Below are 14,674 nucleotides of genomic sequence, written 5' to 3'. Positions count from 1 at the left end.
TGAATGGTAGCTTTTGAAAGTTAGGTAACAGTTTTTGAAATATTATATCAATTCTTAAGTATTTGTATATAAATAGCAGTAAGTATGGGAAGTTATTCAATTGCATATTGTCAATTTCTGGGTAGAAACCAAATGTGTTAGTACCTGCAATCAAGAGTGGTTGTTTGTAATTGCTGGTGTTGCTGATTGCTGCTATTTATACATCTGTAATAGGTAAGTTCCATTTAATTCATTAGGTTGCAGCCGATTGGTTAATGTCATGACATTCATTAAAAGTCAGGTTAGTTTCTTAGGTTTTTAAATGTTTGTTTATGGTGTTCATTGGGATAGTGAAGGGTAGAAAATCGTCAGCTTTGTTAGACCTCTGTCATTGTATACTCTGCTACAATGTTATTATTGTGTTGTCCAAATTTCTGAAGCAGTATTCCATAAGTAACCGATTTGAATATTAGGGGAAGGTGGCAAACATGTTGTTTATTTATTGACTCAAGGAATGCAACCAATGATAATATTATTGCTCCACGCATAAATCAGTTTTGGTAATGAAATTTTCAATGCTGTATGGTACAGTTGACATTATATTTAGCACAAGAAATGAATTATTGGAAGCAGGAAATGAAAAGGAAAAACAATTTGTGTGTGAATTGTTTACTGTTTCCGGAATTGGATTTTTTTGATCTCTTGAAATTCTATTTTTTAGGTTGTTTATAGCAAGTGGAATTAGAAATTTTGATTAGAGATAATAGGCATTTTGGAAAAAGAAATTCAATTTCACTTTCAAAGGAGGTAAAGGACTAAATTGCAAATAAATATAGCTTTATATAATTTACATGCCGAGCAAAATTTTATTAAACATGGAGAAATTGAACAATAACACTTATTTCGGTTTGCATTATCCATTTGTGTTCTTTTGTAACAAGTCATACAATTTTCAATTATTCACAAAAAAAATTTATATGGCATGATAGATATGGATTCGCACTGGTTTTCAACACTTTTTGACGGGGATTATGATGACATAATGAATAACGTTGCCGATTACGTTAATTATGGTAATTCTTCTGTAAATGATGGAGATTGCAGTGATAATAACAGTTCTGATACTGACGACGACGACGACAATGATTCAGATGAAGAAGGTAAGTTATTTTGGGAAAGGGAGTTTGATGATCAGAAATTGATTTTATGCACGGCAGGTGCCATAGCTTTATATTATAATACTTATATATATAAGGAGCCATGTATGGATTCGTACAACACTGGAATGCAATGGTTGACAGAAATACTACATGGACATTGGACGCGCTGTGTAAACATGTTTAGGATGGATGCGACGACGTTTCAGACTTTGTGCTTTACACTTGAAAACCAATATGGGTTAAAGGCATCTAGAAGAATGTGTGTTTTTGAAAAAGTTGGAATATTTCTTTATACAATAGCTTTAGGTGCTTCCAACAGGGAAGTTCAGGAGAGATTCCAGCATTCAGGAGAAACAATTAGCAGGTACTTTAATGAAGTTCTTAGATCAGTTTGTTCGCTCGCTACAGATTTAATTCAACCTGCAGATCCTGGGTTCGTAAACACACCGAGGGAAATTGTGAACAATCCGAGGTATATGCCACATTTCAAGGTAATGTCGTTAATCGTATTTGTTAATGGCGATTCGTATTTCATGAATTTGTGAAATTTAATTTTTTAGTCAACTCAAATTGATGTTATTTTGCTGGTTTATTGTATATTAGAATTGTGTAGGAGCTATCGACGGTACACATGTGCATGCATGTGTTTCTTTTGAAAATCAAATTCCATTTATCGGCCGAAAAGGTGTGCCGACCCAGAATGTTATGGCTGCATGTAGCTTTGACATGCAATTCACATTTGTTTGGGCGGGTTGGGAAGGTAGTGCACATGATACACGAATTTTTCTCGAGGCAATTGACAATCCACGTATAAAATTTCCTAAGCCACCAGAAGGTAGTAATACGTTTTTGTGTGTGTCTGTATATATGATAAGTAATGTTATTTTGTTTTTTTGTTTTTGCAATTTTCAATTTAAAACAATTATATGTTTTTCCAGGGAAATACTACTTGGTTGATTCAGGATATCCTAATGAATATGGATTTTTAGGTCCATATAGAGGTCACAGATATCATTTGCAAGAATTTAGGAGGCGAGGACAACCACAAACTCGTGAAGAAATTTTCAACCGTATGCACTCTTCAATACGTTGTGTGATAGAACGAACATTTGGAGTTTGGAAAAAAAGATGGCGAATCCTACAGAATATGCCATCCTTTAATTACAAGACACAAGTTAGAATTGTTGTCGCATCCATGGCAATTCATAATTACATTAGAAGAACTTCAATGCAAGATGTGGCATTTATGGAGTTCGATCGCCATCCTGATTTTGTGCCCGATGATTTTCTAACTGATGTGGCTCCACACTCACAAAGCCAAGGACACCAAAGGCCTTCGCGAATGGATTACGTACGTGATGGGATTGCTGCAAGTTTAATGACAGAATTATAAATTATTGTTCTAATATGTTTAGGTCTATTTGCAAAAATTTATTGGTTGTAATGTTACTTTTATGTAACTTTTCATTAGTATTATGAATTAAGTTCTTTTAGGTAATTATACAATAAAATGAAATTGAACCACAATTTTTAACCAAACACATTAAACAACTTTTTCTTCAACCTCAATTTCAACCACAGTTTTAACCAAACACCTATTTTTTTAAATCAATCTCAACTAAAAGTACTTTTTATAAAACAACTTTTTTCAAACCACAACCACAACAGCTACCGCAATACCAAACACACTCGAAACCTTACATTTTAGGTGTTTGTGGCGGTGGGAACGGTGGTCATGCCGTGGCTTGGAGACTAGGAGCACATGTATGCGCGGATTGTGGAAGTGTAATAGTGATTTTTAAAAAATTATATTAAAAAAAATTAAAAATTATTTTTAAAAAATTATATTTAATATAAATACAAAAACAATTTTAAAAAATAAAATAAATAATGTTAAACGGATTGTCTAAACAACTTGAAAACTGTGGGCTTCTTTTTTATTTATTTTAATTATTTTGTGGTGGGGGATTTTGCTAGCTAGTGAATGTATCGTGGCCCTTTTCCGTTATTTTTGCGCTTTGTTTTTAAACGGTGAAAATAATAGTTTTAATTATAGTTATTAAATTTGACCTGGCATGGACAAATAAAAAGCTTTGAATCACAAATCACGCAAGTTAACAATCAGGATTAATCTAAAAACAATTCAAAATTCAAAATTATATTATTTTAAAGAAGTAGTTTGCTTATAAAAAAAATTAATTAAGTTTTGACGGGTTATAAATCAATTTGAGTTTTTATTAAATTATATGAATGAATTAAGTAAGTTAAAATATGTTGATTAATAATAACTTAATTTATTTTTAAAAAAAATTAAAATTATATTATTTTGAAAATATAATTTTGTTATAAAAATAAATTAATCAGGATGACCAGTCACAAATCAATTCAAGTTTTTATCAAATTATAATAAATTTATTTTTTTAATAAAATTTTGGTTAAACTAAATTTTAAATCGACATATCAAATCAAATTAGATTTAATATGAGTAATTTTAATTTTATAAAAGTAAATTTGAGTGAATATAATTAATAAAACCTTTATGGAATAACAGGTTAATTCAAGAATTGGCTATCTAAAATGGATCAAATTTTACTTCAAACCAGGTTTTTTTTATATATACAAAAATAACATGGGTGAAATAAACATGCATCAGATTTCATATTTCTTGGCAACCAAGAAGCTAGTAGCTCATCTCTACGTACTACAAAGCCATGCAACAAAAACTGAAAAATACAGAAAATTCCAGCTACGGCATACAGCAGAAAATCCAGGATATCATAATTTATCCTCGCCAACACCAACATTCCGAACCCAGCAGCTCAGTAATCGGAGATTACAGAGGATCGCATCAAGCTCGGAGTCGTTCTGTATCACATGCCTCGTAGTGAAGCACCTCTAGTATAATCTTGTCATGCATTTGTTTCGAAACTATAGCAAATATTGCTCGAGTCCAGAAACACCAGGTTCTTGTAGCCTTGCAGCATCATCATTAGATTCTGCACAGAGGATGAAGCAGTCGTGTAGACACAAACGCTTGATCTTTGGAAGATAGCTGACGAGGCAGACGCTCTGCTCTAAAGATTACCAGACTCTTCAGACTGAATCAGTCTCTCGAGTTTCTTTCAGTGAAGACCAAGTTGAACAATATTCATGCAATCCATGTCAGTATTATGATCATTTGCAATTTTCAACTTCTCCGCGAGTTTCCATTTATCCACCACTTCTGAACTAACTGATGTTGACTTAGAGTTATTAAATGATCCTGCAGGTTGACTCGACAATCTTACAACCCGAAAGTTTTCAGTGAACAGATTTTAATATTGACTTCGACAAATTAAGGTGAGCCTTTTGGTCTGGTGCCGGTATCTACCTGCCTTTGCTCAGATTATCAATGGAGCTCATCTTTTGACTTTTAAAAAATAAAAAATAAAAAAGGTTGAAACGGTCGAATAGTAATTAATAGCTTGATTATATATTTTAATATATGTGAGTTTATATATCCATACAATAAGATATATAAGGAAATATAATAAAACAAATTATATAAAATACTTAGATCATTTTTTTCAATAATTAGAGCTCTTGTTAAGCCTTACTAGAAGTCTATAAATAACCTAGATGTATTGAAAACTCAAAAAGTAATAACAAAATTACCAAAGAATTTCATAAAATCTTTTGACTATTTATCTCTTTTTGAGTTTTCATCCTAAAATAATTAGTATTTTTTGCCCACAGAAAATATAAATAAAAAATCACCATAGTTCATAGTATTCGTAGAAACTAGATTAATTATCAAGATATGTGGGGTCTTAAATGCTAAATTTCATTATCTTATGAAATCCTATATATGTATGTTATTTAATTTTCCTAAATGATTAAGAGAGGTGATTGATAATGTGGTAGTGATTATTTTTTAAATAATTTTTTGTATTGAAATATATGCTAATGATTTTTTTTTATTTTTTTAAAATTATTTTTGATATCAATATTTTAAAATAATCTAAAATATATAAATTATATTAAATTTAAATAAAAAATTAAATTTTTTAAAAATAGTAAAATACAGTAGTTCACAGACATGTTCTAAATTTCATTATCTTATATATGTTTTAATCCGTCAGATCCCTACCGTCTAACTGCCCCATAGGACCGTCAATGTAAACTTCATTTTCATATCTTTAACCCTAAACATTTCAATAATGCCCCTTAAAGCAGCCAACTTATCTAACGAAATATTATATTTTTTAATTATTTTCTTATGCTTCTATTATATGAATTTAAATATTAAAAATATTTAATGATACATGACGTTTAAATAATTTACATGGGATAGTTTAGAATCCTAAAAAATTAATTGAAAAATCCAAAAATTGCTTAAAGGGTCAAAATTGCTTCATTGATGAATTATAGGGATGAAAATAAAGTTTAAACACTAACTAGCCCATAACTTCTACAAACGTCACGTTCTCACAACTCCAAGAAAAATCCAAAAATCAGTTCCTCTCACTCTGATCTCTCTCCTTTTTTGTAATCCCCCGTGCCCAGCCACCTACCGAACTGTTGTCTCTTCCCTGTCTTCCTCTCTATAAACTCAATATAAATCATCCTGATAATCCCATAATTATATAATTTTAATCTTTTAAAAGAGTTTTGATACTGAGAGAGATGGGTGTTGATCTTGAATCTGTGTCAGAGGCAACATCAGGTGCTATTGGTTCACTGCTAAGCACAACAATTTTATACCCTCTTGATACGTGTAAGACTAAGTATCAAGCTGAGGCTCGTGCTCATGGACAGCAAAAATACAGGTTTTTAAGAATACCCATCTCTTAATTTTCTTGTTTTTTTTTTTTTTGGTTTCTTGATCTGTGTTTTGTGTGATCTTGTGATTGGTCAACTGGTTTTGTTTTATTTTTAAAAAATCTGTGATGGTTGTGAATTTTATGGACTGTGGTAGTTGAAAGTTTTGAATTTTATGGATGGTGACATGTGTAGACTGTAGTTAGGTGGTGGCGGCCATAGAAAGTCGGTAACTTTTAGCTCTGTAAAGCATCTGCTTTGAATGAGAGGTATCTATTATTAATGTAGTAGATGAGTTTATGGCCATTGGCTAATTCTTCTGCAGCTACCTGATCAGTGTAGCTGGAAGTTGACAATTTATGTTGTGCTTTTGTGCTACGAACTACTTGGTCTTTATTAGGCCACTTATGTTGTATCTGTTGGTTTCCTGATCATGATGAGTGTTCTTGGATGAAGTAAATATTTTCATTTCCTCTAGATTGGTTTCACCTTTTCATGTATGTGTGTGTGTGTGTTGATTCTTAATATCAATTTAGTTTTAATGTTTAAAGAGGGTGGGTTATCATGTCATGTTAGTGATATCTTCAAAGGTGCCTGCTTGATGTATTTTATAATTAGCAGAGTGAAGTCTTAATGAGACATGTTCCGGTCAATCTCTTTAAGGAGCATGTAGTATCGAGCATGTAGTATCAAGCATGTGTATTGAAATTCTTTTAAATTTTCTGTTATGCCCTTTTCAATTGAAATGTAGCATTGGCAGATGGTATGTTATGTGCATTTCTGGTTGCGTGGCCTTTTACTTTATGGACCATTTGTTAGTTCTGCAGCCTCTCAAGTGCTTTTCAGATTATTAGATCTTTGGGAATGTTTAAGTTAGTTGCTTTTGTAAAGCTTGTACTTTATTTGGTGTTGCTTTTATGGCTAATTCAGGAAGCTTACTGATGTTTTATGGGAAGCAATATCTACCCGACAAGTTCTTTCATTATACCAGGGCATAGGAACGAAAAATCTGCAGTCCTTCATTTCACAGTTTGTCTACTTCTATGGGTATAGCTACTTTAAAAGACTATATATGGAGAAAAGTGGTTTTAAAAAGATCGGAACAAAAGCAAACTTGATTATTGCTGCTGCTGCAGGGGCTTGCACTGCTGTTATCACTCAGGTGAGTCGATACTCACCATTCTGCAAGTTATGCTATGATTTCTTGAACACAATATAATACAATAACTATTCTTTCTTCCCAAATTATGCATATGAAAGGGCACAGATGAATTTCTAAATGTGAGAGAGAAAGGGAGGGAGTGACCATAAAGATGGATTTTACATCTATCAGTGCCATGATATACAGAGAACTGTGGATAACTGGATATGCAATCAAAAGAACTGTTCAAATCTTACAACATGGAGCTTTTCAGAACATGAGATATATTAGACTTATTGCTTCATTCTCTTTATTTGGTATTTCAAAATGTGATTTTTGCTTGTAATAAGACTATGGATTTCAGTTTGGCATACTGCTCAGTTTGATTGTTATGATGGCAGCTTATCTTGAAATTTCTCATTATTCTGATTTTCTGTCTATTGTCATTGTAAGAGTTTCTTCCATTCAATATGAGTGAATGTTAAAGGTTTAATATCAAATTTTTTTTTTTTTTTGGCGTACTATCATGTAGCCCCTGGATACAGCCTCCTCAAGGATGCAGACAAGTGCCTTTGGCAAATCGAAAGGACTATGGAAAACATTGACTGAGGGCAGCTGGAGTGATGCATTTGATGGCCTCGGCATCTCTCTTTTGCTGACCTCGAACCCTGCAATTCAGGTACTTGACCTGGCCTTGTAGGTTCACTATAATGCAAATTGCTTCAAAATCTACATTTGGAGGTTACCACATTTTGCTTAAGAGAATCCACTGCACTGAGACAAGAGTTGTATATATTGCAGTATACAGTATTTGATCAGCTGAAACAAAAACTATTAATGAGAAACAAGAACGGTGCAGAGAAGACTGCGGTAACCCTTTCTGCCTTCTCAGCTTTTGTTCTGGGTGCTCTCTCAAAGAGTATAGCCACCTTTCTGACATATCCTGCAATCAGGTGCACAGTTATCACCTTAAACTTTAGTTTTAAATGCTTGAGATATAGAACTAACTGAGATTTATATTCTCGATACACAGGTGCAAGGTAGTGATTCAAGCTGCCGACACAGATGACGATGAAACTAAGAAAGCTCAGCGAAAGTCCAAAAAGACAATTTCTGCTGTCATATGTGCTATATGGGAAAGAGAGGGAATTTTTGGCTTTTTCAAAGGATTGCACGCACAGATCTTGAAGACTGTGCTAAGCTCAGCATTGCTTTTGATGATCAAGGAGAAAATAGCTGCAACAACTTGGGTTCTTATACTTGCAATTAGAAGGTATCTCTTTCTCACAAGGGGGAGACTAAAAAGTACCTGACGTTGATTCATCTATGGTAATACGCTTGAAATTCTTTGTAGATAGTGTTGCGTATTTAATTCCAAGAAAATGGGAGGATTTTACAAGACCTAGTTCAATTTCTAGATAGGAAGCTCAAATCCAGACGAATAAATACTCTTTAGTTAGAGAGTAACTGTGATTTTAGCTGTCCTACATGACGTATCCTTGGAATGAGGAAGTTCCAATTTGAGAGAAATAATTTAATCCCGGAATATTTTTCTACAAAGAGACCAATTAAGTTGTGTAATTTATTACTTGTATTGTTTGAAATGCAAATTTATATTCTCCCTATCATTTCTCGTTCTTCAAAAATTCAAATAAATGGTGGAAAGTAAGTTGCAGTCAGGGGGTTTCAATGGGAATGTCCTCATCCCCCATCCTAGATCCAATTTACAGCGATGAGGAATTCAATTTTAGTTTTACTTTACGTCTTGAAACCTTGGCTTTTGCACATTTTGTGAACTACTTTTTTGAAGCTGATGGCATGCCACTCATGAACAAATTTTCTGATTTGTTTGCTTTAGGGTAGTTTGATGACTTCAGTTATGTATTCCATGGGACGTTATGCATAGCTTTTGCTTCTACAATCATAGTTATCATAATGGATCCAAAAAATAAGGTTCATTGAGTTATTGGATCAACTCGAATGTCACCAAGCCAGCTTGGGTTAATTTAAAAAAAAAAAAACAATGTTATTTTATTTTATTTTTTCTTGGTGTTCACTTGGCTGAGGTTTGGAGTAGGTTTACCCAAGTTAACGTGGTCATTAAAAGCTCGGGGTTAATTGGGTTTTATTAGGTCAACATTTTATCTAGTTTAACTAATAACTTGGATGTGTCTGGGGTTTTCCGGGTTAACTACCTGACCGGATTTAACATTTGCATGGTAACTTGTTCATTGGCATGAGACTAACCATATTCAACTTGACTGATATGAAGCCAAATCTGACATTTCATCTGGCCACATTTCAACGTTGGCATGAAAGACTTTCAAACTTGGCGTGCCTTCCAACTGTAGGAAGAAGAACATGTTAGTTGCCATTGCAGAATGCAAACTACCATGTGATGTTCTTTCTGGCAATTTTTTCATCGATGGCAATCACATATTTGCAATCACAACTATAAGTTTGACTGTCAGAAATCTCCTTTTGTGGTGAGAATGAAATTGAAAAAAAATCTTACAAATTAAAAAGTTGAATGAGAATGAAATTGAAAAAAAATCTAATTTCATAATTATCTAAAAATAAATAAATAATAATTAAAATAATGGAGATCAAATCTAATAAATAAAAAAATTGAAAGATGATAAAATTAAAATAATTATAATTATAATTTCATAAATTATTTCAAATAAAATAAGTAACAATCAAAAGAATGAAGACCAAATTTGATAGATAAAAAAAATTTAATTAAAAAAATAATAAGAGAAAAGCAAATAACAATTATAAAAATGAAGACCAAAGTTAATATAAAAATCAAATTAAATCTAATTTTAAAAAATGAAATTAAAAAAAAAATTCAAACTAAATATATATCAATCAAAAGTTTGAGGATCAAATTTAATACAATCAATAAATAATATGATATTTCTAATTTTTTCACAACTTCTGAAAAATGTTTTCCGCTCAAAATAAAAGGAAAACACTTTTCTGGAAATCAAGTTAAATTTTTCTTTGACTGAAAAGTGTTTTTTATTGACCAAATTTTCTAATAATAAACAAACATATGAAAGTGTGAAAAATGATTTCTAGAGAATCACTTTCCAGACAAATAAACGCCTTCAAAGTTTTAACTTAGAAAAAATATTGACATAATAAAACTCGATTGACTTTGTTAAATTTTTAGTGACGTGATTAAACCTGATCCAAATACAATTAGGTTTACTTGAAATATTTTTTTGAAAAAATTAAAACATTATTATTTTAATTAAAGATAATTAATTCAAATTAACCTAATTATTTGATCCAGTGAGCTATATCCTTCTTGGGTCTCTAAACCGTGTTTGACGACCATGGGGCTTGCCTTTTCTATAATAACTGGCCACCTCAACCCAAAAAGTTCATAATAGTGGCCCAATCCAATCCTTATTTTTTTCTCACTTTTTTATTAGCTACTGCTACGATCCAAAAATTTATTTTTTTGGTAAAATAAATAATAAAATAATAACATTCCTTTGCTTTGCTATCATCCGATCGGACAGAGACTTCACGCTTTGCATGTAAGCCAACAGAAACCTCTTTAAAGAAAGGAAAAAAAGAGAGAAGAAAATCAATAAAAACCCAACGCGGGAGCGCGCGAGAGAGAGAGGTCTGTTAGGTTCCTGAGAAAGAGAAGAGAAGAGAAAATCGGAAGGAAGAAGAAAATATGATGTCAGGAGGAGTAGGCAAATACACACACATTGATAATCAACCACAAGTCTCTGGATCTGTTCCTGTAAGTCTCTCCCTCTCTCTATACTTTCCTTCATACGTATTTCTATACGTGTTCTCCGTATTCAGATCTATTTATCTTTTGTTTCGATTCGATTTTCTAGGCTGTTCCAGATCCCGGCCACGTCACTGTGCAATTCACCGGTACTCACTTTTTTTTTTTGAATTTCCTTCACTGTTTGGCAGCTGAGAAAATCGAGAAGAAAATATCTCAAATCGAATTAATTAGTTTCGATTACTGTTAATGATAATTGTTCTTTATGAGCTGATTGATTAGTTTGATTTTTTTTTTATTTTTGTGTTTGGTGTTTATGAAGTAATAAAAAAGAAAAATTGATTTGTAATGTATTATTTGTAGCAGATTCGAATCTGCAGACATTTCCTCCATCAGGTTCGCAGGGGAAGATCTCAGGTGGATCCCGTCCGCCTCGTGATGCTGATGGTATGCTATGTCACGTTTTTTATTCGAGTTGGTTTTTGTATAATTAGCCATGTGAGCTTATACATTGAGTGATTTAGGAAAAATGTGATTTGGTTATTTGCTCGATTTCGTGTTGAAAACCAAATAATCGAGTTAGTCTTTGGCTATAAGTTGTAAAAAATTCCCTGTTTTTTAAGCTGAGAAGTCTTAACTAGCGTATGCACCTTTGAGTGCTTGTCAAAAATAGGTTGGTAGCTTAAGTTTTGTGATCTTTTTTCCTATCATGGCTTGTTGATCTCTGTTATTTATGAGGTTTTAGATTTTATAAGCATAAAAAAGGCGTAGATTCCATTTTAAGTTAAGGTAGCATGAACATTAATTGAAGAAGAGTGATATGTGAAGTGAAGGACCAATAGTTCTGATGTGGAAAAACTATTTCAAGGTGGATTTGACTGAGTGCAACTTGATGATGGAAGCTGTAGTTAGAAGATGTTGTGACTGTCCTTTTTTTCCGCTCCCCTCTTATATGAACAGTTTAATCACTGGACAATTGAGAAATGCTTTTCAAGGGAAAGGCTAGAACAATTGGGTTTCTGAGTGTCAAGGGGTTTGAGTGAGAGTGATTTGGTGGAAGTTGTAGTTAGATGTTATGAATGCCCTTTTCTTTTCGCACCCTTTGTATTTGAATAGTTTGACTGCTAAACAATGTTGGAAATGGCCTTCCGGGAAATGACTTGGCAAACTGGATTTGTTGCTATGACCAATCCCGAGGAACTAAGTGAAGGCTGGTGAATGAGGGCACTGATGCTAATTTCCAAACGTGTGGTATTTCTTTTCTGGCCTGGTCTGGTGAAATCTTGGAAATTGTGTTGTTGCAAGTTGCTAAGTCTGTTTTAAAAGTCATAGAATATTCACTGTTTTGAAGCCAGTCTTAATGGTGTAGCATTTGACTTCATGTTAATGATAAATGGCAAAATTTCTGTTGATGCAGATACGTTTTCAAAACCTATTTCTGGTTCTGACGAACCCCAACAAGGTGGTTGGTTTCGAACATTCACAATTGCTGCATACAAGCCATACTTTGATGTTGACACTACTGATGTTTTGGAAAGGATCAAAGATTCACTTTTCCCATTTAGAGGAACTTTTACAGAAAAAACAGCCAACAACCCAGATCTGTGAGTTATCTTTTTCCTAACACGGCACTTTGATAGATGGTCTTAATTGATTAGAATGTCAAATTATCATCATTGAATTTGCGAGGAGCTTTTTATTGAGATTTTCTCACGCATTTGTTTACTAATGCTCGACTAGGAAAGTGTAACTATGTAAAAAGAAAGAAAAAACAAAGAAGGAAAATGTTTAGCCAACTGACACAATCTTGTCTTTTATATTCTAGTTTAATAGTTGAACATGTTTTAAGAGGGGCTAAGCATCTGTAGTCTAATATTTCATATCAGCTGTTTTCTATCTAGCTGATTGCCTATACTGTAGATATAGATAGTTCAATCTCATATCCTTGAGATTGCTTTAACTTTTGGGGATTTAAAATTGAATTTCTTGCCTTTGCTTCCTCAAATAACCAAAACATGAAATATTCTAGAAACTGCTCATGCTGGCACAAGGACACAATACTTGTGCTTTATAGCCTTCCTGCGGTGCTGATTGCTTATTGTTTCTGCAATAAGTCACCAATTTTGCAAATCCCTTGAATTTGATGACATGCTAAACTCATTTGTCTTTTCTTTCGTGGTTTCCACATGTTAGAAACATGTGTCATTTTAAGCTCAATATCTCTGCAGGTATGGACCATTTTGGATATGCACCACCCTAATCTTTGTAGCGGCCTCCATTGGCACTTTTGTGACATATATAGCACACAAGCTGCAGAAGAAAGAATGGAACTATGACATAAATCTGGTGACTTGGTCTGCTGGAGTGTTTTATGGCTATGTCCTTCTTGTTCCTCTTGCATTATATGTAATTCTCAAGTACTTTTCAGCACCATCAGGCCTTGTCCAACTGTTCTGTCTTTATGGCTACTCCTTATTTGTCTTTATTCCAGCATTGGTAATGTTCCCTTCTTCTTCCTAACCATGACCTTTAGTTATTCCTTAAGCTTATACATGCCTGGTACTTAGAAAAATCCAGATTGTAGTATGAGGCACGGATGTGATTATCTTTTCTGCAGTTAAACAAGAGAAAATTTTACAAACGCAAACTTAAATTCTCATGTACTTGGTTGCAGTGCTTCTCAGTGGTGCCCTTGGAAATTTTCAGATGGGTGATAGCAGGTGTGGCAGGGTTCATGTCAGCAACCTTCGTGGCACTTAATCTCCGAGCCCATATTATGTCCGCAGGTGAAAGGTGGTTTTTGATCGTTGCCGGTATCTTTCTTTTGCAGTTGGCTCTATCCGTTGTATTGAAACTTTATTTGTTCACAGTTACTGTATAAGAAAGAATATTGTTCCATAAAGAGAGGCGAACGGGTTGTAGATGACAAAAATGAGTCTTTTTGGTCGTTATATCCTCCTTTTCTTACAACAATATTTTGCTGAAATATTTTTCAGCAATTAGGACCCACTTGTATTCATTCATTCGTGGCAATATAACTCAAATCATTAATGTGATATTGTGTTTTGTTTTGCTTGTTATAGAACTGTGAAGTCTCCTCAAAATTGCAAATTGATGATAGTTTGGATGAAATTCTGTTCGAACACATTGACAGTGGTTAATTGCCTTTGACTGAGAAATGAAATCTATTGAATCCGTAACATATATGTGTACGTGTTTTCGATGAAGTTAAAAGAAACTGGTAAGCATCTAATATGATGTTTTTTTATTTTTCTAGTTAATTTTAATTATTAATTATTTGTTATTTGAAGTTGATGTTGATGTTTATTTTTCTAGTAAAGAAATATTCTAAAGTTAAAATGAATTTTATTAGTTATGGAGATTTTAACTAGAGATCATTTCTTTTAAATTATTCAGAAATAAAATATTAGAGATTTTTGTTCTAAATTTGTTTACAGGAGGCTTGAGAATCCTATATTTATTTATGTTGTGCATCGTGTCATTAAATGCATCTAATCGATTTCTCCAATTCTGGTTTGGATGGTTTGTTTTTTATTGGTATAAAAGAATTGGGATTTAATTTAGCAGTGAAGACTAACTAATACAGCTTTCACTATTATAAAATAACTAAAAGATATTAGTAAAATAAAAAAACAAAAGTAAAAGGTATCCGAAAAAATACATTTTACTTTTAATTGGAATGGTGAAATGATGCAACCAAAAAACTAAAGAAGCTGGCAACTGAGGGTATAATTGTTTTTTCCAGAGAATTTATTGCAAAATTGATGGGGAATAAATTAATCAGGACACTTTTATATATATATATATATATATATA

At 32.7% G+C, this 14,674-nt stretch overlaps 3 protein-coding genes across 5 annotated transcripts; all 3 read left to right on the top strand.

Annotated features, from left to right (window-relative positions):
• Window positions 1-970: 970 nt before the first annotated feature.
• Window positions 971-2,532, top strand: LOC133694883 (uncharacterized). The gene is made up of 4 exons (XM_062116578.1): window positions 971-1,139; window positions 1,440-1,630; window positions 1,743-1,974; window positions 2,078-2,532. Exons 1-4 carry the CDS (start codon window positions 971-973, stop codon window positions 2,530-2,532), a joined length of 1,047 nt encoding a protein of 348 aa, XP_061972562.1.
• Window positions 2,533-5,608: 3,076 nt separating this feature from the next.
• Window positions 5,609-8,708, top strand: LOC133693584 (peroxisomal adenine nucleotide carrier 1-like). Of its 2 annotated transcripts, none has more exons than XM_062114817.1 (5): window positions 5,609-5,947; window positions 6,870-7,101; window positions 7,613-7,759; window positions 7,882-8,033; window positions 8,114-8,708. In XM_062114817.1, exons 1-5 carry the CDS (start codon window positions 5,805-5,807, stop codon window positions 8,391-8,393), a joined length of 954 nt encoding a protein of 317 aa, XP_061970801.1. In that variant the 5' UTR covers window positions 5,609-5,804; the 3' UTR covers window positions 8,394-8,708. The 2 variants fall into 2 exon arrangements, with proteins under 2 accessions (XP_061970801.1, XP_061970802.1); XM_062114818.1 differs by lacking the exon at window positions 5,609-5,947 and adding an exon at window positions 6,249-6,394.
• A 1,877-nt stretch (window positions 8,709-10,585) lies between these two features.
• Window positions 10,586-13,893, top strand: LOC133693534 (uncharacterized). Of its 2 annotated transcripts, none has more exons than XM_062114763.1 (6): window positions 10,586-10,846; window positions 10,947-10,986; window positions 11,204-11,284; window positions 12,255-12,441; window positions 13,066-13,333; window positions 13,512-13,893. In XM_062114763.1, exons 1-6 carry the CDS (start codon window positions 10,778-10,780, stop codon window positions 13,716-13,718), a joined length of 852 nt encoding a protein of 283 aa, XP_061970747.1. In that variant the 5' UTR covers window positions 10,586-10,777; the 3' UTR covers window positions 13,719-13,893. The 2 variants fall into 2 exon arrangements, with proteins under 2 accessions (XP_061970747.1, XP_061970746.1); XM_062114762.1 differs by having other exon boundaries at window positions 11,201-11,284.
• Window positions 13,894-14,674: the final 781 nt, after the last annotated feature.

Source organism: Populus nigra, chromosome 5, assembly GCF_951802175.1.
Source record: "Populus nigra chromosome 5, ddPopNigr1.1, whole genome shotgun sequence".
In the NCBI taxonomy this organism is placed as follows: Eukaryota; Viridiplantae; Streptophyta; class Magnoliopsida; order Malpighiales; family Salicaceae; genus Populus; species Populus nigra.
The sequence above is the reverse complement of the archived record's forward strand: the minus strand, read 5'-3'. Positions and strand labels throughout refer to the sequence as shown.